Source organism: Eublepharis macularius, chromosome 11 (genome assembly GCF_028583425.1).
Source record: "Eublepharis macularius isolate TG4126 chromosome 11, MPM_Emac_v1.0, whole genome shotgun sequence".
Taxonomy (NCBI): Eukaryota; Metazoa; Chordata; class Lepidosauria; order Squamata; family Eublepharidae; genus Eublepharis; species Eublepharis macularius.
The window spans coordinates 45,585,217-45,610,510 of NC_072800.1; the positions used below are offsets into that span (position 1 = coordinate 45,585,217).

A 25,294-nucleotide genomic window follows, 5' to 3' on the forward strand; every position below is an offset into this window, starting at 1 on the left:
TTTGCCATCATCACCAGTTTTGATCTGGCAAGTTTATGAAATATTATGCATGTGTTATGTACGATACGTTTACTCAAGGGACAGTTTGAAAACAACACCACTGATGAAAATAAATATTTTGTGCATCCCTCAAGTATGATTATATTATTACATATTATAGTATTTTATTATTAAATATTATATTATTACATATTATTACAGTGGTCTTTCATGAGACTGCCAGTCCCATGAGTATTTTGTACATCCCTCAAGTATGATTATATTATTACATATTATATTATTACATATTATTACAGTGGTCTTTCATGAGACTGCCAGTACCATGAGACTGCCAGTACCACCACCACCATAACAACAACAATAACAATAACAACAGCATTCGATTTGTATACTGCCCTTCAGGACAACTTAATGATCACTCAGAGTGGTTTACAAAGTATTCGGCCATGCCTCCGGGCAGCTTTAGCTGCTCAAGGAGGTGGCCATCCATTGCCCTCCTGGAAGGAGGAAGAACAGAGCAGCTCTCCCGGGCATCCAGGGCTTTGCCGGGTGGTCGGAGCTAACAGCCTTGCTAGGCTGCTCCGCACGCCCGACTTCAGTCGCTTGCAACACTCGGCCCACCCTCCTCACCCTGTCTTGGTGCAGGATTAGCCGGTAGCTGTATTCAGATCCAGGTAGGAATTTTTTCCCCTTATCTCTAATTGGATATGAGATGGGCGGGGGGGTTTCGCCTACCTTGCACCAGGACTTGAGTGGTGGAAATTGGCATGTGGTGGTGCTTGTCAGGATAGAGTTTGGTTAGAAGCAGCGGGCTGGTGAGCACTCTTGGCGCTTCCCTATTGGAAGGGAAGAGGGGTCTGCTAGGAGCGGCTGGTACTGCTTGTGATGGCTGCCAGCGCGCATGGGCAGACTGCCTGGGGGAACCCCATGTGCAAGTCCTTCCCTCACTGCTGTATGGCTGAGGCTTAGGAGCTTGAAAGGGGGGAACCAATTTGCCTGGCCAGCCGAGTCTCCTAGCCCTCCCCATGGAGGGCTTGCACCCGGGGCTTTGGGGCTCGCCCAGGTAGGTCAAAGTGGTGGTCTAGGGGTGACCTGTGGCTTGGCCTGTACCACTTTACCCTTGCTGCAGTTATGGTTAATGTTCTCATTGAGGTTAATTTAATAAAGTGTCCCTTAGATCCAACACCTGTGTCTGTCTCTTCATTCCAACTAGGGGGGCAATGTTGTTATCCCCACAACAAAACACCCTGTGAGGTGTGTGGAGATGAGAGAGCTCCAGAGAGTTGTGACTACTAGCTCAAGGTCACCCAGCTGGTTTCAAGTGGAGGAGTGGGGAATCAAACCCAGCTCTCCAGATTAGAGTCCCATGCTCTTAACCATTACACCAAACTACTACACCACTACATCAAACGGGCAAAAAGAAGAGATCCAGGAGAAAAGTTGGAAGCAGGAAATTCAGTTTTCCTTACCAATCCATTAAATCACTCAGCCTACCTACTTTTAGGGATTGGGCAGCATATCTAATTCTACACACTGATCTGCTACTATCATTTTTCCTGTTTTCTGTATCTGAGGGCTTCTTGGTTTATTCATCTGCAGTCATCAGGGGGACACTCTCATGACACATCGGGGGGACACTCTCATGTAGGCAGTGTAATGCCAGAGCAGTTAATACATCCAAGTTGATCCCTTCTCTCCCATGAACTGCAAAATCACAACCTATGGGGTTTTTTTCAGTTTGTGAAGGAGAAGTTGCAGTCTTGCATAAGTTCTAGCATTATACTGCCCTCGTGTGTAGACAACTCAAGTGAACAGGTTTTCCCCTTTGGTTGTGAGCATAATGTTAGAAAGGCGATCCATTCAGCAGTGTTAAGGAGAGCATTCTGATGAAGCAGAACCAAATCATTGTATAGTTTGTCTTTTTCTCAAGTAAACCACAAAATCTAAAGGACAGGATATTTTAAGTCCATTTGTCACTGTTAGAGAATCTAGAAAATATCACATAACTCTGTTTCCTTCCTGAAAAATACTTTGCAGGTTTCAGCATTTGTAATGCACATACCATAGACTTTTAGAAATCCCTAATATCTTTACGTTTGCTTTCTTAATGGAAAGTTAGCTTTTGCACAATACCTTGAACATAATTAGGGATGATCCAGACATCTGATTAGGATGGATTTTGCAATTGCATCTTAGTTCCTTCCCCCCACAAACTGCTCTTTGGATCAAAACCTGATTGATGGGAAATGGGATCAGCAGACCAAGAGAGGCACCTGTTTGGGGAAGGGTGTTACTTGTTTTTCCCTAGTGTCCATGAAGACTATGAACACCAGAGATTTTTTAAAATCCCACAAATCCACATTACTGTGACCCTGCAGTTCAGGGATCCCAGAAGAAAACAACTATATGTTCTATATGTGTTGCTATAGAAACAAAAAAGATAATCCCTTCGAAACTAGTTCTTTGTGTGCTGAAAGCATTTTTAAATTTTTTATTTTTTACTTTTTGGCACATAGAGGACTAGTTTTGAAGCAGTTCTCTTATCTTTTTGTGTCTAAGAGACAAAAGTGCACAATTGTAATTTTCTGCAGCATGGAAACAAAAGAAAACAGTGGAATCCCCTTTAAAATGAGCCCTTCTTTGATCGCCAAGAAACGTATATTTAAATTTTTTTTAGTGTTTTAGCACACAGAGGACTAATTTTGTATTGCCCCACAATATGTTTAGGACAATGAGGAGTCTCCCTTTACTTTTTGGGTTCTGCTCTTTGAATTGACACAAAATTTAATTAAAAGATCATTGTAATGAAACCCCAGTAAAGATCAAGTAAATCAGAGTTGGGACCAATTCCTTTGCTTATCCTTTGCCACATTTGCTTTAAAGTTAAGTTCCACTTTTTCATAAATTAGATAAGAAGCTTTATTCTTTAGAGGTTGTTATTTGATATGATAAAACCACAAGGTTAATCTAAATAGGCTTCTTCCATGGGTGGAATGGAAGGACACCCTATTATCCAAACCATTAGAAAATAGAAGTAAACTTATTTACTGGCCCAGTAAGTTGATTTGCATTTTGCAACTGATGTTTTTGTTCAAACTTTCAGATTTTTTGTATTGTATTTTAATTTCATTATTGCTGCTTGTTGCACCATTTCACTAAACAAAACGAACATTTTTCTTTCTATGTATGCTTTAATCTTCATCACTATAGCCATTCCATTTTTTTAAAAAATTTATCTTTTTTTAGGTTATTGCCATTTCTGTTTATCAGGAAAAGATGTTTTAGAATCCATTTCAATAGTAAAAGAATCCTTGAGCCTAATACTATTCATGGGGGAGGCATTTTTCTTTCGGCACTTTTGTCAATGAAAATATATATATTTTTGGTAATAATTTGTTTTGATGTGGCACAAGAGTATCATTATTTCCCTATGTTAAATTTGTATTGGTAACATTTGTAACGGAAATACTGATATGTATCTTCCATATTGAATCAGATGTGCTCATTTACAGTGCAATCCTAAAAACACTTTCTGGGATTAATCACCATTGAATAGAACTGATTAGGATTCTGAATAGACCTGGTTAGGATTGCTCTGCTTTTGTTTTGTTTTTTAAATTATATTACCCTTATCCTTATTTCCTAGAGAGGAAACAAATAAGAAATTTAAAATCTGGTATGAATTGTATAAAGGAAATGTATAAAATGTTGTTATTTCACAAAATCCATTTAGCATGTACCAGCTCCTTTCAGCTCTTTTATTTATTTCAAGAAAGTATAAAGTATTTCTATTGCAACTGTCTCATAGTGTGTTACATTTGATTTGATTGGTTCTATATAATATGTGGTCCATCTATTATACTCAGTTGAAAGAACTCTTGACTGAGCCCATTGTATTGTGTTCATTATGCTAACTTCAAGGAGAAGGAGGAAAAAAGCAGGTATCTGAACGTGAGCAAGAAAAACAAAAGGAAAGAAAAAGAAACAGGCAGAGAAGATAAAAAATGAGTAGGATAAGTGAGTGCTTTACAAATGAAAGCAGATGTATAAAATTACAAGCTGTCGGATCAGCAACGGAAATGAAGATGATAAAGTGGCTCCCTACACAGATTATAATTATTCATTTTGCCTGGTCCTGCATCTTTTCCTCATAAACCTCTGCGGGGAGAGATGGGAAGGTACCGAAGGAGATGAGGTTGATTCACGTGAAAGTGGGGATCAGTCTAGTAAGTCTCTGAGGCCATAAAACAGTCAATATATTTGGGATTTCATTTAATCAGAATGATTTTTGCATGTGCTCCAAAAGACATATCTCACTGAGGCTTTTAATTAATAAAAAAGATTTTACTTCTAAAACTGAACTTCTCAGAAGAGTAAAGTTGTTCTAAAATGTATTTACAATTAGTATCAGTGTAAGCAGTGCCTGTATGGTGCACAGTATAAGAATAATTAATCGGCACTGCTTTGACAGCTCCAGCAGATGGATTGCCAGAATTTAGATGGTGCTAAAGAAATGAAGTAGTTTACATAGGCCTGCCTGAAAAGATGTGTTTAATTTCACTCACAATTAGTTTCACTTGCCCTCCCCCCCTCAAAAGGACAGTCATACAAGAGATTAAGGTTAGAGAACAAAAATATAACATAGCCTAAAAATGTAATGATCTTTAAGACTTAACAGCATGAATTTTCCTATGTCTGGGACTCCATTTTCTATTTTTAGAAAATAGATTTAGAAAAAATTAACATACAAGGGAAAGGAAACAAGAAATACAAATCAAATTTGGCCTGTACCTAAACTGTTTCAGGATATGTATTGAAGAAATGAACAGATCAAGATTAAGTAAAGACGTCAGACACATACAGCTTTTCAAACTATTTGATGGGAGCAAGGAGTCAAGAATGTAATGTCTAGTAATAATTGTGTTAGGGACAAATTAGGGTGCTTTCATTAATGTGAGAGTAATATCTCCAATGTATGATTAGAAAAGATCAGTAATGTTTTCTATTTTTTTTTTAGTGATATCAAGTAATTATCAGACCTGTCTGGGACTTCTGATGCATTATCCACCCATTGGAGATGTACACTCACTCATCTTGAGAGCCCTTTTTCTCAGAGATCCAAAGGTAAGGCATACTAAATGTCATCAAGTGCTCAGAAAACATGAAGGGCACAACAGTTTGTCTGAGAAGGGCTTGTCAGGTTTACACGCTCTCCTTAGTCTTTCACCCTCTGTTTTGGTTTCACACCAACAGATTCCAGTTCACCTAGGTGCCCACATTTGTGTATCATGGCAAAATTGGAATTTGATTCAAGGCTTCCCACACCCAGAAGCCTTCAGGCTCTCTATATGTGCAAGCTGGGGAGAAATGATGGGAAAGAACAAATGGAATAATTGAGCACAGCATCATCCCATGTGTGTGTGCTCGTCATGGAGCAACATGTTTATGGAAAAATGTGTCACATTCCACAATGATGGACCAGGAAAGACAGATTAATAATGGGGGAATTGGTAATGTTAAGAGTATGCCAGTGCTTAAGTTTCTAAAGGAAGAGGTACCGGGACTCAAACTCTCTGATCAGTTGGTCTAAATCAGTGCCCGTGGATGGTAGTGGTGGCTGTAGACTACTCGGCACCTTTCCCAGATGCTGTGGGGTTCACAGGGAGCTACTCAGCCATTGCTTATTACTCACATGACATCATCTCTGCTTGTAGTGTCATTATTAGCCAGCTTACTGGTTTTGAAGGGAAAAAGCAGTGTTGAGGCTTCCAAGCAAAGCTAATCCCCAGGGCACTCACTTGAATGTCACTAATCTATCTTTCATCCATCTCTGCTGTTTTGAATGTCCATGAAACAAGAAAAGCTCTCCCTTAATTTTTGTTCTTTTAAAAATTTTGCAGCATATGGTCCAGGAAGTTTTTTTAAAAACAAAACAAAACAGTAAACTTAGGGAAACTACCAACAGCTACATCTCCCCAAGACAACAAGAAACGCTCCTCCATTGCACTGGGACATGTATATAGTTGCAGATGGTTAGTGTCAGTGGAAGCAGTGTGCTTAGAAACATAAGAGAATAAAAAGAGCCTTGGTGGATCATACCAGTGGTCCGTCTAGTCCAGCAACTTGTTTCATACCGTGCATAAGCAGATGCCCTAAAGGAGTCTTACATGACTTCATTATTTAAGATGCCACATCTAAAATTACCACTGTGAGAAACCACCAGCCACCTGGAAACATCTTCTGCTCATGCTTAGATGTACACTACTTCATGGGTCCTTAGGATTCACATAGCGTTTATATGCTTATGGTTAATCAGATAATAAATAGCCTGAATTGATTGGAAATTCACAATATCCTTTGTAGGATAGGCTGATGATGATTTATGGTATCTTCATAATAATCTTTATAGATGTGTTATGTCATGTGCCATCAAGTTGCTTCTGACTTATGGCAACCCTGTATCCTCCAAAAGTCTTATCATAACATCCTTGCTCAGTTAGGGGTATGCATTTCAGAATTCCCAGGCCAAAAACATAATGCAAAAATCACTTTGGGGTCGTCGTTATTATGATTTATGGAAGGGTTCCAGAAAGCTGGGATTCATAGGCATTAGAAAAAACACACACCGAAAAATTCATGTAATTTTTCACGTTTGGGTGCTTCCAGATAGCTTACTATCAGCAGCAGCTGGCATCTTGTTTTTCTTTCATTCTCTGGATTTCCCAGTCAGTGACCCAGAGAAGGCCACTACCTGCCAGCACAAGCCAGCTGCAGGGTTCAGCAGACCTGCAGTTCTGGCTTGCTCCTTCTCCTTCCCTCCCTCCTATGTGCGGGGCAGGGCAAGTAGGATGGCTGGGGGCACTTTGTTCAGGGGCACATAGAGTTGGAGCCCTTGGTCCAATTTGCTTGCAACTTGGGAGTTCTGTAACAGACCAGCAGCCTTAACTCCCTCCCTCCTTCCTCACTTAGTGAAAGAAAACAAACAACGGAATATAACAAGGAAAGAAAGGAAAAAAATATTTTAAAAATTTTATTCAGTCAGTGTAAGAGTAGGAAAATGAAATGAATGCAGACAGGATCTTCTTTAACGCCGGTGGCCAGCTGGTACTTTCCTGCTAGGCTGCTTGACCACAATTTTTGTTCCACCCCCCACCCCCCATAGGAATCAGTAGAGAGAAGTTTGTCTGTGCCAAAACTGTGCTTGAAACTTAGGGAGTATTTCGATTAAAGGGAGAACTATGTTCTCTGCAAATTTGGTGTCATTATCTTTATAAACAGCTTCCCCATACCTTTGAGTATATTCCCCATTGAAAAGAATTGTTCTGAAACTCCAGAACCCGAAAAACCACATGGATTTGTGTTTGGAACTGGTAATGTCCAACCAGAAAATCAGCAATCACAGTAAAAATCCCCTCCAGAATTTCAGATCTGAAATTATAACAATTTTTTTCTTAGAGCACACTCCTGTTGCTCAAGTCTTGCAAACTGAAGGCTGTGGCTTCCTTTATTGAGTCAGTCCATCTCATATTGGATCTTCCTCCTTTCCTACAGCTATCAACTTTTCCTAGCATTATTGTCCTTTCTGGTAAGCCTTCTCATTATGTGACCAAAGTATGATAGCTTCAGTTTAGTCATTTTAGCTTCTAGAGAGAATTCAGGGTTGATTTGATCTAGAACACACTTATTTGTCTTTTTGGCTGTCCATGTTACCCTTAAACACCACAGTTCAAATAAATCAAGTTTCTTCTTGCCAGCTTTCTTCATTATGCAACATTCACATCCATACATAGTAATGGAGAATGCCATAGTGTTAATTATCTTGATCTCCAATGAAACTTACTTACACTTAAGGATCTTTTCTAGTTTGTTCATGGCTGCCCTTCCAAGTCTCAATCTCCTTCTGATCTCTAAGAGATCAGAAATCATCAATCTCCCTTTGTGTTGATGATTGAGCCAAGAAATAGAAAATCTTTATTTCAATTTCTTCATACTCAATCTTAAAGTTGTGTAATTCCTCAGTAGCAGGGCCAGATCTATGGGGGGGCAGGGGGATTGCATGCCCCCAGCGCCAATGAGTAGGGGGCACTGAGCACGGCTGCCGGCCGGGAGCGTGCACCGTGGAGCTGGCGGCGGCAGCACTGGCAGCTAAGCGGAAGGGTTGGGAGGCCATCCACGCGCCGCCCCGGCCAACGGCTACACTGCCTGCCATGCCTGGCCCGCAGCTGCTGCACCTGGCTAGGAGTGCATGCTGGCAGCAGCGGTGTGGTGCAACTGAGTGGGCGGCCTCCCAGCCCTCCCACTCAGTTGCCCCGCACTGCTGCTGCCGCCAGCACATGCTCCCAGCTGGGCGCTGCAGCTGTGGGCCAGGCATGGTAGGTGACCGGGGTGGTGCACGGGGCAACAGAGCGGGAGGGCTAGGAGGCCACCCATGCACCACCCTGGCTGCCTGCTACGCCAATGGAGTGGCTGACTCACAGCGGCGTGCCCTGCATAATTACGTCACACATAGTGATGTCATCGCACAGTCCGGGTGCACACACGCACTTCGCACTCACACACAAGTGCTCAGGGGGGCAGCAACAGTCCTGGAGATGACCCCGGGTGCAGGCGATCCTTGCTACGGCCCTGCTCAAGTAGTTGTTACTTTCTTCTTCTTGAGGTTTAGCTGTAATCCTGCTTTGGAACTTTCTTTTTTTAACTTTCATCAATAGTAGATTCTAGTCTTTTTTACTGGCAATAATGTGGTATCATCCACGTATCTTAAAAAGTTAATGTTGCTTCAACCATTCTTCACTCTAACTTTATCTAAATCTAATCCAGTTTTCCTTGTGGTATGTTCTCCATAGAGATTGAACATAAAGTGAAATAAAATGCATCTGACACCTTTTCCAATTGGAAAACAGTTGGTTAAAAGTTGTATTTAAAATTCTGATTCTATTTCTGTCACCTTTTACTTTTGCTCTTCGTCTGTGTTTAACAATTTTAAGTTTCATCAGTCATCCATTGAGGCATTTCAGTTCTCTTGGCTACAGGAATAGTCTTTGCACATTCTTCCTTGATAATATCTCAGGTTTCAACCCATGGTTCTTCCCATTCAAGTTCAATTGAATTTAATAGTGCAAATCTGTTCTTTACATGTTCTTTAAAATCTTCAAAAATGTTATTTCGAATATATTTTGGCACAATTTTTAGTGTTTTTCTTTAGTTTTATTCTAATTTTTAATATTAAGAATTTATGGTGTGTACCACAGTCAGATCCTGTCCTTGTTTTAGCAGAGAGAATAGAGGTTCTCCATGTTTTTGTTTCCAATTATGTGATCTATTTGATTTTTGTATTGGCCATTAGGTAATATCCAAATATACAATTGTCTGGTTGATTGTAGCAGATGTTTGCAATGAACAAATTGTTGGCTTCACGGAATCCTATGAGTCACTGTCCTGCTTAATTTCATAATCCTAGTCCAAATTTCCCAGCAATATTTGATTCTGCTTTGTTTTCTACTTTTGCCTTCCAGTCAACTATGATGATCAGCAGCACTTCTTGTTTAGGTATATGATCAATTTCTTCCTGAACACTTGCATAAAGCTTTCAATTTCTTCTACAGCATCTGTAGTTGGGGCATAAACTTGAATGGTGGTTATATTGATAGCTTTCCATGAAATCTGATTGATATTATTCAGATATTATTTTCATTATAACCCCTGATTCCTTGTGCTACATCTCACCTCAGTATTCAAGTGTTTGTCGTTTCCAGAGCAAAACACTTCATAATTTTCAACTGAAAATATCTGAATCCGGTCTATTTTAGTTCACTTATACCCAGAATTACATGTTTAAACATTCAATTTCTTGTATGATTTCAGTCTTACCCGTATTCATACTTCTCACATTCCATGTTCCTTTTATATGTGTTATACAGCTTTGAAATTTCCTTTTGTAGCTGTTCACATCAGCAACTCATTGCCCTTTTGGCTTTAATCAGGTTGTGTCATTAAGAACATTACTATTTATACTTGTTAATCAATTAATCAATCAAGACCTTTAATGGCATAATAGCATAAAAGATAGACTAGTACAAATTGCAAGACTGTTACAATAAGGAGATAAAAACTTGTACAGATAAAATGTAAATATAACATCAGATCATTATTGAGTCTTATCTTGACGAATCTTAATGGCATATTGGAAAAACAAAGCAACCTTCTCAGTTGTACCAGGAAAGACATTCTTCAAGATATATTGGGCTTTAATGTGATCAGACAAACTCATCTTATTTCTAAGAAGATACTTAAAACGAATCTTTGCATAAAAGGGACAATAAAAGAGGATACGTGGGACTGTTTCAATACATTTTAACTTACACAATCTAGCAGAGTAGGCTACCTTTTGGAATCCCCCATATAAGACTGCTGATGGTATGACATTGAATCTTGCCAGAGAAAAAGCTCTACGCTGTTGGGAGTTTTGCAAAGAGTAAAAGTAAGGAGCCATGTGTCCTATTTTAAATGAAATCCCTAACCTCAAGGGAGAGCAAGTTTTGTTAGCAGCGCTATAAAGGTTTTGTAGTTCAATATCCAGAAATCTGCATTTGGTCATTGAAAAAGCCTCTACTTGTGAAAGTGTAGGCCAATGGTGCTGAGCATTTTCTCAATGCAGGTTAGCCAATTAGAAGATCTGGATGCAAAAGCATCTGGAAAATAAAGCGATGGGTATCAGGATTATAGTGTATTTGCAGCCATTACTTTATGATTAAAAGCCGTGCCCTAGTTTCGACTAGGACTTGTCCAGTTTCCAGGCATAGGGCTGCATAAGGTACACAGTAAGGCATTCCCAAATTTTTTTGGAAAAATTTAGCTTGGATGCATTTCAAGGAATGATCAAAAGCACCATTCTAGTGCTTTTGAGCACTAGATTTGGCTATATTAGTTGCGGACTTACGATGAACAGTCTGCGCTGTGTTATATTGAAAATTGATATCTAAATACTTAAAATGTTTAACCTGCTCTACTCTAATTCCATTGAGATCCCATTTAAGAGGTTTCCAAGTTCTTGAAAAAACAAGAATTTTTAAAGTTTTGAATTGAATCAGTTGAAGTTTTCAGAGGCAAAATACTTGAGGCATCGATTTAAAAGGTGCTCCAGGCCCTCTTGCGAGCAAGAGATTAATAGTGTGTCATCAGCATAAAGTAACGGGGTGCATGTGCAGAGCCAAGTTTAGGCTGTGACCAGCAACTCCAGAGAGGGAAAGCCTTTGAGGCAAAGATTAAGTAAAAGGGGAGCTAATATGCAAACCTATTTAACTCCTTTATTTGTTAGAATTTTGGGGGATAGGTTTCTGGCTGGGGTACACAGCAGGGGGGCACACCAAAGGGCATGGCAGCAGTATCTTACACAAAAATAACACAACTCACTTCACATTAAAGAATCACCCCCAAAAAATTGCTGTCAAAAGTACTTTATTTCTTTAACTGCTTTAGGTTACACAGTAGGAAGGCACAACAGGGCATGAAAGCAGTGTACTACACAAAAATAACACAACTCACTTCACATCAGAGAATCACAAAAACACAATTCCTGTCAAAAACGGTGAAGTGGGTTGTATTATTTTGTGTAGTACACTGCAATCATGCCCTTTGGTGTGCCCCCCTGCTGTGTAACCTAAAGCTGTTCAAGAAATAAAGTGTTTTTGACAGGAATTGTGTTTTTGTGATTCTCTGATGTTAAGTGAGTTGTGTTAATTTTTCTGTGTGGGGGACTGCTGGTGTAATGTGTCATATGCTTTGCCTACTTGTACTTTGAAAGGGAGAAAATAATTTTTTAAAAACTTTATTTTGTGTTCGATGTATTGTCGAAGGCTTTCACGGCCGGAGAACGATGGCTGTTGTGGGTTTTCCGGGCTGTATTGCCGTGGTCTTGGCATTGTAGTTCCTGACGTTTCACCAGCAGCTGTGGCTGGCATCTTCAGAGGTGTAGCACCAAAAGACAGAGATCTCTCAGTGTCACAGTGTGGAAAAGATGTAGGTCATTTGTATCTACTCTACAATGAGGAAATTAATCATCTAAACCACGCACTTCAGGCAAATGGCTACTCCAGAAATGAAATCCGAAGAGCAATCAAACCCAGGATGAATCAAACAACCAAGGAAAAACAGTCTCCTACAGGAAAAGTGTTTTTGCCATATATCAAAGGAATTACTGATCAGATGGGAAAGCTTATGAAAAAGCATAACCTTCAAGCAGTATTCAGACCCACCCGAAAAATACAACAGATGCTACGATCAGCAAAAGACAGTAGAGACCCCCTCACCTCTGCAGGAGTATACCGTATACCCTGCAGCTGTGGACAAGTTTACATCGGGACCACAAAGCGTAGCATCCAGACAAGAATAAAAGAACATGAAAGACACTGCAGACTTGGACAACCTGAAAAATCAGCAGTGGCTGAACATAGCCTAACGCAAACAGGGCACAGTATCTTATTCCAGGACACCAAAATACTGGACAACACTTCCAACTACTTTGTCAGACTGCACAGGGAAGCCATTGAAATTCACAAGCATAAGCAAAACTTCAACAGGAAAGAAGAAACCTTAAGAATGAACAGAGCATGGTTTCCAGTTCTGAAAAACACCAGGCTAACAAAACATTCTATCCCCGACAATAGCCCTGCAGAGAAGATTAGCACATCAAGTACCAATCCATATGCAAAAGAACCTCCTCAGGATACAGTGAAGCTTCCCGTCATTAACATTCCACACCCTGGGAAACTCTTACAGGATGACTCAGCTCAACCCCACCCCTCCTGAGTAGATACAAATGACCTACATCTTTTCCACACTGTGACACTGAGAGATCTCTGTCTTTTGGTGCTACACCTCTGAAGATGCCAGCCACAGCTGCTGGCGAAACGTCAGGAACTACAATGCCAAGACCGGTGTCATGGCCCAGTCTGAGAGTGAGGTCTCCTCTGGAGGAGAGGAGCCTCGTGTAGCCAGCCGGGACTCCTCTGGAGAAGAGGAGCCCTGTGTAGCCAGCCCTAGCCCTGATTCAGCAGAAGCCAGCAATCAGGAGCAACAGCTGCTGGCTGATCAGAGCTTACAGCCAGCAGCTGAGGCACCAGCACCCTCAAGCTCCAATACTACAGAGGAAGCTCAGCCAGGGACTTCTACAGGTGCAGCGCAGCCAAGAGCCTCCACCCCCCCAGGTTCACCCACGCCCAAGGAACGCCGCAGGCAGCGCCAGAGACTGGAACTGCAGGAGAGACGGCGCAGTGCTCGCCTCTTAAGCCAACGCCAGCTGCTGGAGAGTGATGATGAGTAGTGACAGGATAGAGCCCCAGCAGCTGGCTGAAAACCACGCCTGGCTATAAGAGCCAGTCTGGGGGAACTGCTGGGCGTGGAAGCAACGTGTCTACTGCTTGCAACCACTCCGTGGTTCATGAACCTTGCCCGTGCCTGCTTTTGGACCTGACACTATTGGTGACTGACCTTGGACTGTGCCTGACCTTGCTTTTGGACTCTGGACTCACTCCTGGCTTTATCTCGTGCTCTGACCACCGGTTTGACTTGGCTTTTGCTCTTGGAACTCCCCTTTGACTTTGGCTTTAAGGTTTGGACTTGAACCACCCTGCTTGGGCTGGCCCAGCCCGTGACAACCACGGCAATACAGCCCGGAAAACCCACAACAGCCATTTATTTTGTGTTGTTTGTGTTTTATTCTTTGTTGTGCAGTTGGTTCCCATCATAGGGAACAATGGGGCTGGCTGGCCAGCCATCTCTGTAGGTGGTGGGGGAATTTGAGGGAGGGTGTCTGTGGTTCAGGTGCTCTTTCACAGGGACCAGCTGGCACTCAGAAGTGTGCCCACCATTGTGGCACCCCTGGGCTGTGCAGAATTGCCCAGGGAAAGAGAGTTTAGAAGTTCCCAGCATAGGGAACAAAGGGAGAGGGCTGGCCTTTGCCAGCCTGTTCCTGGGGTTATGGGTGTGGGGCTGCTGGGGGTGGATTTGGGTCTGTGAGGGGCTAATGTGGGGATTTGGGTCTGTGTGTGGCAGCTGGGGGGGAATTGGGTTTGTGTGGGGCTGTAGGGGGTGGACTTTGGGGGCTGAGAGCACCTACTTGGGGAGGCCATGAAATGCCCCCCCTAAGTGGGAGCTGGCTGAGCCTTGGTGGGGGGTGGGAGTAGAGGTGGGAGAAGGGCCCCAGAGGGTTGGGGGGCATTTTGCATGCAAAATGCCACCCCTGGCAAGACAAGCCTCCCCCAGCTGTAAGTAGTAGAGAAAAGAGCACCTACTTGGGGAGGCCATGAAATGCCCCCCCAAGTGGGAGCAGGCTGTGCCTTGGTGGGGGGTGGGAGGAAAGGTGGGAGAAGGGCCCCTGAGGGTTGGGGGGCATTTTGCATGCAAAATGCCACCCCTGGCAAGACAAGCCTGCCTCTTCATTTTTTCCCCATAGGAAATAATGAAGATTAGCAGCAGCAAGCTAAAAATACGTTCACATTTCCCTTTCTTAGGCGAGGATAGGGGCACCTGGTTTGGGGGGCCATAACATGGCCCCCCAAAGTCCAATCGGTCTGAAACTTGGGGGGTTGTTAGAGAGGAGTTAGAGGAAGGTCTCCACCAATTTTGGCTTGATTCGGTGGGAAAATGCCTCCCCCAGGCGTCCGGGAAGACGGAGGCATTTTCCCATTGAAAAACCCGAAACAACCCGAAACGTTTCTGAAATCGCTGTTTCGGATTACCCGAAACGTTTCGGGTTTTCGGGTATCATATACCCGAATTGCACACCCCTACTCAGTACTAACCAGGGTTAGCTGAAGTGTCACTGTCATTATCATGAAAGAGCCTCCACCAATGTCACTTTCCTCTACTGCTGCTGCACAGTAGCTACCCTTCAAGTATTTCTCTTCCCCCATCACTATTAGAACTATCAGTTCTCTTCTGGTGATATAACCATTGATTCCTGAAGGGAATGTACAAGATGGATATTAGGAGCTTCAGCAGCACAAATAGGTAGGCATTGCCAGATTCAGTATAACTCTAATTCCAAAATAACAGCACAGTTCCAAAATAACAGCAATCCAAGAGATGTGTTTTTCTAGAAACCTTTTCACAATTCTGCTAGCCGTCACTGACATTTGAGCTGTCACCATACCTACACTTAGTAGCCTACACTCCTTCCACCCTCCAGTGAGTGTAAATTGACCGTCCAGTTGTCCAAGATCTGCTACACTGGCTGCCCATTAATTAGCATCCAACTCAAGGAAAGCTTTGAATTATAAATCAGCATGACTTTTTTTTAACAATATGTTTACAGAATTGTGGATTAAGCATTTTGGGGCAGTGTGTGGATGATTATCTTTCTAGTACCTTGGTATTTGACAGGCAATATAAATTTTCCAAATTGAAAACAAAAAGGAAATGTTGTGGCACCAGATAGATTTATTGATGTCTGTCATAAAATGAACTTTAGAATACAGCTGCTTATATCCTTCATTATGTAAAGCTAAGTACAATTTGGGCCAACAATCATCTCAAACTGGCTTTAGATGTTATACACTTATTGATTACCTGTGAATTAACTGTTAGTAAATCAAGAATCAATGTAGCCCAAACATTTATTCCCAGACGTTATGCACTGCATTTAAAAAGTGACGATTTTAAGCTCTATTCTTCACTGGTGAGTATCTTCTGCAAATCATTAAATGCACACAATGGTTTCTTATTTGGGTGGGGGGCTTTCCTTGTTTTTAATATTGGTTTTGCATGTAACACTTTGCACACACAGCATCTCATTCTTCTTGTGAACAAAAGTTTCCTTTTCATTGAGAAGCAAAATCCATCATCTTCCACAAGCTTAAAGTATTTTGGTCTCTTTAAAAAAATGTAAATTCTCCACACGTGCACAAAAGCAAAAAAATGGCTAAGATAATGTGTTTTAAGAACAGAATGTCGTTCCTTAGGGTGCAAAAACCTTGCCTGTTGGTTTCATGACTATGCATTTTTGGAATCAAGAGATTATTATTTTCTCCTTTGTATGTGCCTAATTACCAATAGGAAAGGAAATAAATACAATGCCTCTGTAGTTTTTAACATATTACTCAACTTTTCAATAATTTTTAACTCAATCTGTTTTTGTTATTAACTGAGCTCCTGAGATCCAGTTTGGTGTAGTGGTTAAGAGTGTGGGACTCTAATCTGGAGAACCAGGTTTGATTCCCCACTCCTCCACTTGAAGCCAGCTGGGTGACCTTGGGCTAGTCACAGATCACTGGAGCTCTCTCAGCCCCACCCACCTCACAGGGTGTTTTGTTGTGGGGATAATAATGACATACTTTGTAAACCACTCTGAGTGGGCATTAAGTTGTCCTGAAAGGCGGTATATACATTGAATGTTGTTGTTGTTATTAAAAGAGATTCTTCATTCTTATCTTTCAAGAAACTATCAGATCAGTATAAATAGGAGGGAATCAAGCTTTTTCCTGGTGTGAATAAGCCCCTTGTTTTGAACAAAAACAAGAAAATATTTCCTTCTAAAAAAGTACAAGGTTTCCCCCCCAGAAAAATAGATGTGGTGTGCTATAAATAAGAACTCTTAAAACAATGTACTGGAACATAAGAAAAATCTAAGGAAAGCACTCATGAATATCCAAAACGTATAATGCTTATTATTATAACTAAACCAAACTTATGTTTTCTAAAACAAGATAATTTAGCATATTCCCCTTGTTGCATTCTAGTCCTGTTGCATTGTTGGATGTCTCATGCTTTTTGATTACATCGTTTTTAAACTGTGTAACCCACAGCAAAAAGTATCAGCAAAAACAGCGGGCTATAAATAAAGTTAAAATAAAATAAATCATCAGAGACATCTCTAGTAAGTAGAAAGCTCTGTAGAACATTATATGACGTGTTCAGACTGGCACTCTTTTTTCCCATTTCAACTTAGAAACCAGGGCAGCAGATTTACTGTGTACAAGTAAATTTGACCATCCTATACCATCATCATTGCCAATCCTTTCCTTTGTTTCTCAACACCTGTTCATCTGATGATAATCACAGTTGTCCATTCTTAATTTTTAAAAAATGTGAAATCAAAATAAAGAATGCACAACTGTTTACATTTTACTGGAATAACTCTCTCTATATAAAGACAAGTATTCTGAATGACTCATCCTTGCCTAGCCCAAACCCCTGGACCCAGAAACGTGAAATTTGGGGAGAACATTCCTTTCATGATGTAAACACCAACTAAGAAGGGATTTTAAGAAATTCACCCCCTAAGGGGGTAAAAAGGAGTAAAATGTGTTTTCCCATAGGGATACAGCTTCCCTGTGTGGCTGGCAGGCTGCTGCCTGCTTCCCCCCAACCCCACCCACTGCCACCTTGGCTACTCTTCCATGATTGGGCCAGCCTTTCAAGGTCATTTGCATATGCGGCATGATTGGTCCTCACCCCAACATTCTAAACAGTATGTAGTTCAGGGCTTTTTTTCAAGGGGAACGCGGGGGAACGGAGTTCCGGAACCTCTTGAAAATGGTCACATGGCTAGTGGCCCCGCCCCTGATCTCCAGATAGAGGAGAGTTTAGATTGACCTCTGCGCCGCTGAGCAGAGGGCAATCTAAACTCCCCTCTGTCTGGAGACCAGGGGGCGAGGCCACCAGCCATGTGACCATTTTCTCTGAGGGCAACCCACTGAGTTCCACCACCTCTTTTCCCAGAAAAAAAGCCCTGATGTAGTTGCTATTGGGAGTCATTGAATGTGTCCTGAGGTAAAATGCACCTCCTAATCTTCCCCTAAAAGTTCACTAGGGCTGCCAATCTCCCTGTGGGCCTGGCTTTCCTGTGTGGCTGGCAAGCTGCTGCCTGCTTGCACCCCCCCTCTCTGATTGGTCAACTGTGGAACTCTATGTTCTGAGGTAAAAATCAGGTCAAGGAAACTGCAGGAAGTTGAAGGAAGACGGTACAAGACTCCTGAATTTTATATAAAAGTTAGTATGGCCACTGAGTTTTTAAATGTTCATGGGAAGAAGGTGCATGACCTTTCTAGGGGCCATTTCTATACAAACCTCTCACATGAACCTGCCAAAGTGCCCACCACACCACCCCTCCCTCAGTCCAACTCCACCTCACACCTCTCACAGCCATCACCTCTTACTGCCCCCAAGAAGACTCCTGGCAAACATAGTCCAAGATACATCAACGCTAAAAGGAGAAAGTAACTTAGAAATGCAGCAAAGAAATATGCATATCATACTCCTGTGGTGCACCGAGCCACAGTGGCCATGTACCAGCAAGATCACCCCGAGGTGCACAGGGCAGCAGAGTCTCTCTATGAGCAAAGCAATCCTGGAAGATGAGTAGAGAGGTGCTCACTTCCATGGAAGGTCAAGGCTCACTCAGGCATGGCAGATGATCCTTCGCTACCTTCAAGCTGCCTCTTAACTTCATCCATGCAGAAACGCCCCTGTTCAGCAGCTCAAAACAAAGCAGCATGGCCCAAGTGCTGCAAAACTGTAAGCTCATTGTTTGGGATGAGAGCACCATGGTGCACAAGGGATGTTTTGAGGCCCTGAGTATAACCCTCAAAGATGTCAGGGGCAACGAGAGAGTGATGGGGGGAGTCACTGTGTTGCTGGCTGGAGACTTCCAGCAGACTCTGCCAGTAGTTCCAAGGGGAACTCGAGCTGAATAGGTTACCGTATGTGTCAAGGCATCATATCTTTGGCCCCTCATCAGGAAACTCTCACTAAGAATGAACATGAGGGTCCACTTGAGAGGCGAGGTGTCTGCTGGGGAATTCTCTGATCTCCTATTAAAAACAGGGGTGGAGAGTATCCTGTGTCCAAGGGAAAGGTGACCATCCCTGCAGGCCTGGGCAGAGAAGTGACAACCCTAGCAGACCTAACAGCCACAATATACCCTGATATCGCCACTGTTGCAGAGAAGTCCATGGAATGGCTGTGCAAGCTTGCCATTCTAACCCTCAAGAATGACAAGGCTGCCATCATTAATGAAACACAACTTAACTCCCTTGAAGGGGCAGAATTGGAGTACAGATCTGTGGACTCAGTCGTGCAAATGGATAACGCAGTCCACTACCCCATGGAATTCTTCAACATGCTCATCCCTCCTGGCTTCCCAACCCACAAGCTTCTCCTCAAAGTGGGGGCTCCAGTGATGCTGCTCCGGAAACTCAACCCACCCAAACTCTGCAATTGCACCAGACTGCAAGTGAAAGCCCTCTACAGGAACATCATCAAGGCCATATTGTTAACTAGCAGTGCTCAGGAGGAGTCAGTGTTCATACCACACATACCATTCATACCATCAGATAACCTCCTCAAATTCGAGACTGCAACTCCCCCTCAAGGTCTGCTTTGCTATGACTATCAACAAGTCCCAGAGTCAGATGCTGAAGGTGACAGGAATTGACTTGCGGGAGGACTGCTTCTCACATGGGCAGTTCTACATGGCCTGCTCCAGAGTGAGCTCACCCAGCATCCTGGTGATCCTAGCACCTGAGGGGAAAACCACCAGTGTGGTCTACAAAGAGTTCCTTCAGTAGGAAAAAACCTATTGTACATATTATTCACTTTATTTATTGCACTATCTTTTCCTTTTAAAAATCTCTTCAATTAATGTTACATTTTGAAATTCACGTCATCAATTTTCAACATCAACACACTTCGCTTTATTCAAACACCTCTGTGAAGCTTGGGTACTATGCTGTTATACTACAAATCCAACTGACCCCCCCGCCCCCAACCAAAAAATGTTACATACCTATAAATATTATAACTGTATTTAAAGTAGTTAAATACCGTAGCCAAGCATGGGTATCAAGCTAGTTGTAAAATATTCTCCTTTTAGGACCATCCTTTAAACCTATGGGGGAAATGTTTTGTTTTTCATGTAGAATTGTTAAAAAAAATTACCCTGTAAACTACCTAGATGAAAGACCACCTGGGAAGTAAATTTAAGCTTCTCTGAGCTCTGAGGAGCTCAGAGAATGGTGATGTTGAACCCAAAGAGATAAGGTACAATAAACATACAAGACTGACATCCTGGGCACACACCTGTGAAAAAGCCCCATTGAACATAGTGGAACTTTCTTCTGAGTAGATATGCAATTATTATGCTGTAAATTGCAGAATTTAGTCCTTCTTCCAAATTTTTCAAAAATTAAAATATCAGATTTAGAATAAAACACTTGACTTCATCAATTTTATTCAAAGTCATTATTTATGAAGAATGTCCTGACCTGGATAACCCAGGTGAGTCTGATCTCATCAGATCTCAAATCTAAGTAGAGTCGGCCTTGGTTAGTAATTGGATGAGGAACCTCCAATAAAGACAAAGATTACAGAGGTAGGCAATGGCAAACCGCCTCTGTTAGTCTCTTGCCATGAAAACCCCACCAGGTGTTGCCATAAGTCAGCTCTGACTTGATGGCACTCTCCACCACCATTTATGAAGAATAGCTGTGAGATGTCTGGTTTGGTCTAAATTTGCTAGGCCTGCTCACAGTCTTAAGCTGGAACAATTATTGTAGCTGAGTAGGGTGGGGAGGAAGCAGGAGACTGGACGATTGTGCCCTGCATTGGCTTAGCCAGGACACTCTCACACTGCTATCTGCACTCCACCCCAATTTGGCCTGCTCTAAATTGGAGGGAGTTCAGCAGGCTTGATAGTCAAGCTCCAGTTTGGACCGCACTGCATGTTAAGAATGATGTTTGCAAGAGGCTAGGCATCCACATACATTTTTCTTAAAGAAAATGGCAGATTTTGTAAGACATAAAATACCAAACTTAGAATAAAAAATCCAACTTTATCAATTTTATTTAACATAAGCATAATTATATATTTTTCACGCAGTTATTTATGTACAACAGCTGACAAATGTCTGATTTGATCTAAACTTGCTATTTGCTGATATCTGAAAATTTTTAGTGAAACTCCCTTTTGCACTATCTTTTTGGTCCTCTAAAATATGTGATAAACTTATTCTTTTCACTTTGCAACATTTCAGAAGTGATGTAAGTAAAAGAGAAACTGAAAGAGCCCCCTATATGTTTCTTAAAACAGTACTTGCCTGCACGCCTTTAATGTCAAATTAGATATACAATGTATTAAGCCAGAAAGGTAAGATTTGGGTCCAGTAGCACTTTAAATCCTGGAGATTCCTGGAAATCTAGTTGATCTTTAAGAATTGCTTCCGGACCTGGATCTAGCTTTTCTACTGCAGACTAACATGGCTACCCACTTGAAACTATCACCAGAAAAGTAGTTTTCATTTGCTTCATAGAAATAAATGCAGAATATCCACATTCCATACAGCTGCACTTCTTCAGGATGAAAATATTCCACTGAAAGGACAATGTGCCGTATGCAAAGCTGTATTTTGTGAGAAATGGAATCCCACCCCCCAACACCTAGAGTAGGTGTTTTGTGTCATTTTAATATCCCCCAGTTGTCTAGTTTTTTTCCCTGCATCACCACCAATGAGAAGTGCTGTTAATTTTCAAAGCAGACGCTTTCAGATGGAAAATAGATACATAGGGGATGGCAATCACAAAAATATAAAGCGATTAAAAAACAGTTCTAACCAGAGTTGTTCAAATAAAGAAAAATTAAAAACTCAATTAGAAACAAAAGTCATAGAAAATGTGAACATATTGTGTTCCTTAAATAACCAGATGTTCTTTTCTTCCTGAAGGCAGTCAAGCCTAGGAATAAAAGGTTTTAAACTATTGTTTTAAGTTAACTGTGAATTTTGCAAATCTGTTTTACCCTATAGCAAATAAAATTCTAATACAGCAACATAAGCAAAGTAATTTTCATCTTTCGGTGTTCTTATCAGTATGTGGCTGTACTAACCTTATCATGATGACTTATTACACACCTAAACTGTTATATAGAACATTACCATTTTAGATGATGTACAAAGAAACTTGCCAGCTCTCTTTTGTTTGAGCTCTTACAGTATTTGTCCCAAGAACTTTTGCCAAAAAAAACCCTTTAACAAATCTTTTAGCAGTCATAGTACTATCATTGCAAAAGAACGCAATGATCTATAAAGATTTCAATACTAATTTTGTGTACTGAGAAGCAATACGTGAAAATAACATTACAAGAAAGTTTCAGTCTCTTCCAATTACTCTAAAACAGAGTTTTAAGGACATTGAGGTAGATTTTGAGATTAACAAAGGCTGTAATGTTCTTGATTGCTCCAAACGTGCACTCTGGGTTGTATCGTACCAACTTTTCCCCTGGTAAAAGGCCAGGGGGTAGAATTGCCAGGTCCCCTGTGGGTCTTGGGGGGTGCACCAGTGCGTGTTCATGTTGTGTGTTCACTCTGCACATTCGCACTCTGGAACACTTCCACGTTGCACTGGGCATGATGTCATTCCTGACACAATGTAGAATTGACAGGTCACAACAGAAGCTGATTCATTAAAAATTGCCCCCAAATTTAGTGTTTGGAGCCAATTTTTACTGAACTAGCCCCCAGTGCAACCCATTGCTTGCAGACTGCATCAGGAATTGTATCATTCCCAGCATGACACGGAAGTATTCTGTAGCATGCAGGAGTTACCAGCCTCGTTCCTGCATTTTCTCCCCCCTGCTGGCCAGGTGGGAGATTGTAAGGGGTGGAGGCTGGGACTGGTAACCCTAGCAGGGAGATTGTGGCCCCCAAAAGGCTATGTCAAGAATTGTGGGGCCTCTATGGATAAAAGTCACATGGGATGGTAAGTGCAGTGAGGAGGGAAATTAGACGAGAGGAAGAGGAAGAGCTAATAAGGTCCAATCCTTAATCCTTCAGCCCCACCCCAAACAATCTCTTGCAGCAGCATCCAAAGCAGTTCAAGGGATTGCAACTGGAAATCAGAATCAACAAAGCCCCATGTGCATGCGAAAGGCCCTTTGGAATGCACTTGGGGTACTTTGGCTGCCACTTCAATGCCTGAAGCTAGGGGAAGTTTTCTTATAGTTAACCTATTGAGAGTATTCCATGTGTAATAGTATTGAGTATGGGACAGATAGGATGAATATATTCGATCTTTTAAACAAACTTTTAGCAAAAACAGTCCAGCCAGGGGACTTGACTCACATGTAAAGAAACAGTTTGATCACAGTAAGTTCAAATGGCACATAAATATTATCAGCATCCTAAGCAAGACCTCAGTGTTTCAGGTGCATTAAGTTTTCCGGGCAACTTGTTCACCATGATCTTTGCAGTTCTCATATGTGAGCTAAAACAGCTTTGAGATCACCTTTCATGATTTCACTATCTCCCATTAAGGACCAAGTAGCTGATAAAAGTAGTTACTGAAATATCAGGAAATAGTTATAAACGAAAGAAGATGGTGCTTGATTAAATTTGACAGACCCGAGAGTAATTATGAAAAGACCTCTTGACTGTTACATGGTCAAGTGATGATTATATGGGTGAATACTTTCAAAATTACTATAATTTTATGCATTAGAATAATTCTACACATTAGAATTATATAATGCTAGGAAAAATTAAAATATATTCCATTTTCCACTGTATTAATTACTAAATTATATGTAACAACAGGAGTGGAGATTCTGTGCGTTCTATAGAAACCATTGCATATATTACATACTTCGGGTGTATGCCTAAAATGTTCTAAGTACTAAATTCTCTACAGATGAATATAAATTCTCTACATGCATACATCTGATATACATGTGGGTTCAATGAAAAGAGCCAATCAGCATATCAAGATGATGGGAGAACAAGCAAAAAAGCTTCAGCTTCCATAACTTCACTTTGTTATCTGCACAGGTCTCTGTAAATGCAAAATGTGAAAGAATTCAGGGGGTTTCATCTGGAAGCCATTATTGGTTGTCTGTATCATATATACATACGAATACCAGAGTGTCTTTTATATGGCAGATGATCCCCACATTTCCTATTCTACTGTATCTTATCCTGCATTTTGGACCCTTGAGTGAAGGGAGTGGTTTCTGTATGTTCAAATTCAGTTCTTTCCAGTTGGGCTGTGTACCCCACATCATTTTCTTCTGCTGGAGTCGGACAACTGAACCCCACAAGCACAGATCCTGGGAATCCACTTGATTTAATTTTTCAGTCTTCTGTACATTTAAAATGAAATTCTATTAGCAAAGAGCTTAGTGCTAGGCTTTTTTAAAATTATGATTAACATTTTTTCACACTTTCATACTTGGTATGTTCTGCTACCTGCATGTATTTCATGTATGATATAGATAGGATGTACATATTTGTTTTTGTAAAACATTAAGTCTAGATCCATTTAATTTAAAATGTATATTATTAATTTGCTTTCTTAAGAGAAAAAGTGGAAACAATTAATTTAGCTTTCTGTGCCATATGTGGCTAAACATTCAGACCTATCGTTCTATCTAGTATATTACATAGATGAAGAGAAGATTGCATGTGCCATCTAGCGGCTATATTTGGTTTAGTCAGGAAAATTATAGTCATTTTACTTCATTACCTGGCTAGTAACCTGTAACTGAGTCATAATGCATGCCAGTATGTTAATGCAGTAGACAAATAACATGAAATTTCATCCTTCATATGTCTATTTTTTATATATAAGGACTTGTATGGAAATCATATGCTGTCCATTTTAATATAATTTAAAACTATGTTTAATTACTTAGCTGAGTTTCCAACTTTGGTTTATTCACTATGACAATTTTTTCCCTCCAGAGAAATCCAAGGCCTGTGACTTACCAATTCCGACAAAATTTAGATTATTACAAAGCGTGTGGTGCAGACTTGATGAATAAAACTCGGTAAGTTCTTTTCACCTTTTACAGAACAAAAGTTATCTAATGAACAATTATAGAAAATGTTATTTAAAGGTATTACTGATTGTGAACAGGTTACAAATAATTTTATAACATTAAATGTAAGGACTGTCAAGAATTAAGTATGTGGTATTAGATCAAAATCATCTTAAGTAATGTCTTTTTCATTAGCATGGATTACAGTCCTAAATACGCATGAAAACTACACCTCAACCCTAAAAACTGGGTTCAGTTCAGACCCACCTCAGTCTCTGATGTATGTGTGGAATTGTGGCCACTACCCTGTTTTAGTTCATGTCTGCTTGAGCAGAGTAAGCCAGTGATTGGTACAGAATTAGTTTATTTTTCTCATGTTATATCCCCCAAATGCATCTTTGGGGCTTCTCTGCAGTCCCATATGGGGGGGGGGCTGCAAAGAAGACCACTCAATGAACAATAGTTACAGGTAAGTGTAATCCTGTTAACTCA

General features: G+C 41.1%; 1 protein-coding gene across 8 annotated transcripts in view; it reads left to right on the forward strand.

Annotated features, from left to right (window-relative positions):
* The window catches only part of TBC1D5 (TBC1 domain family member 5), a 452,638-nt gene that overhangs the window by 364,095 nt on the left and 63,249 nt on the right, over positions 1 to 25,294 (forward strand). For all 8 annotated transcript variants that reach the window (XM_054991058.1, XM_054991057.1, XM_054991065.1 and 5 more), the window contains 2 exons: positions 5,018 to 5,124; positions 24,726 to 24,811. In XM_054991058.1, coding sequence (XP_054847033.1) covers positions 5,018 to 5,124; positions 24,726 to 24,811 — 193 coding nt within the window. The remainder of the gene's footprint in view (positions 1 to 5,017; positions 5,125 to 24,725; positions 24,812 to 25,294) is intronic.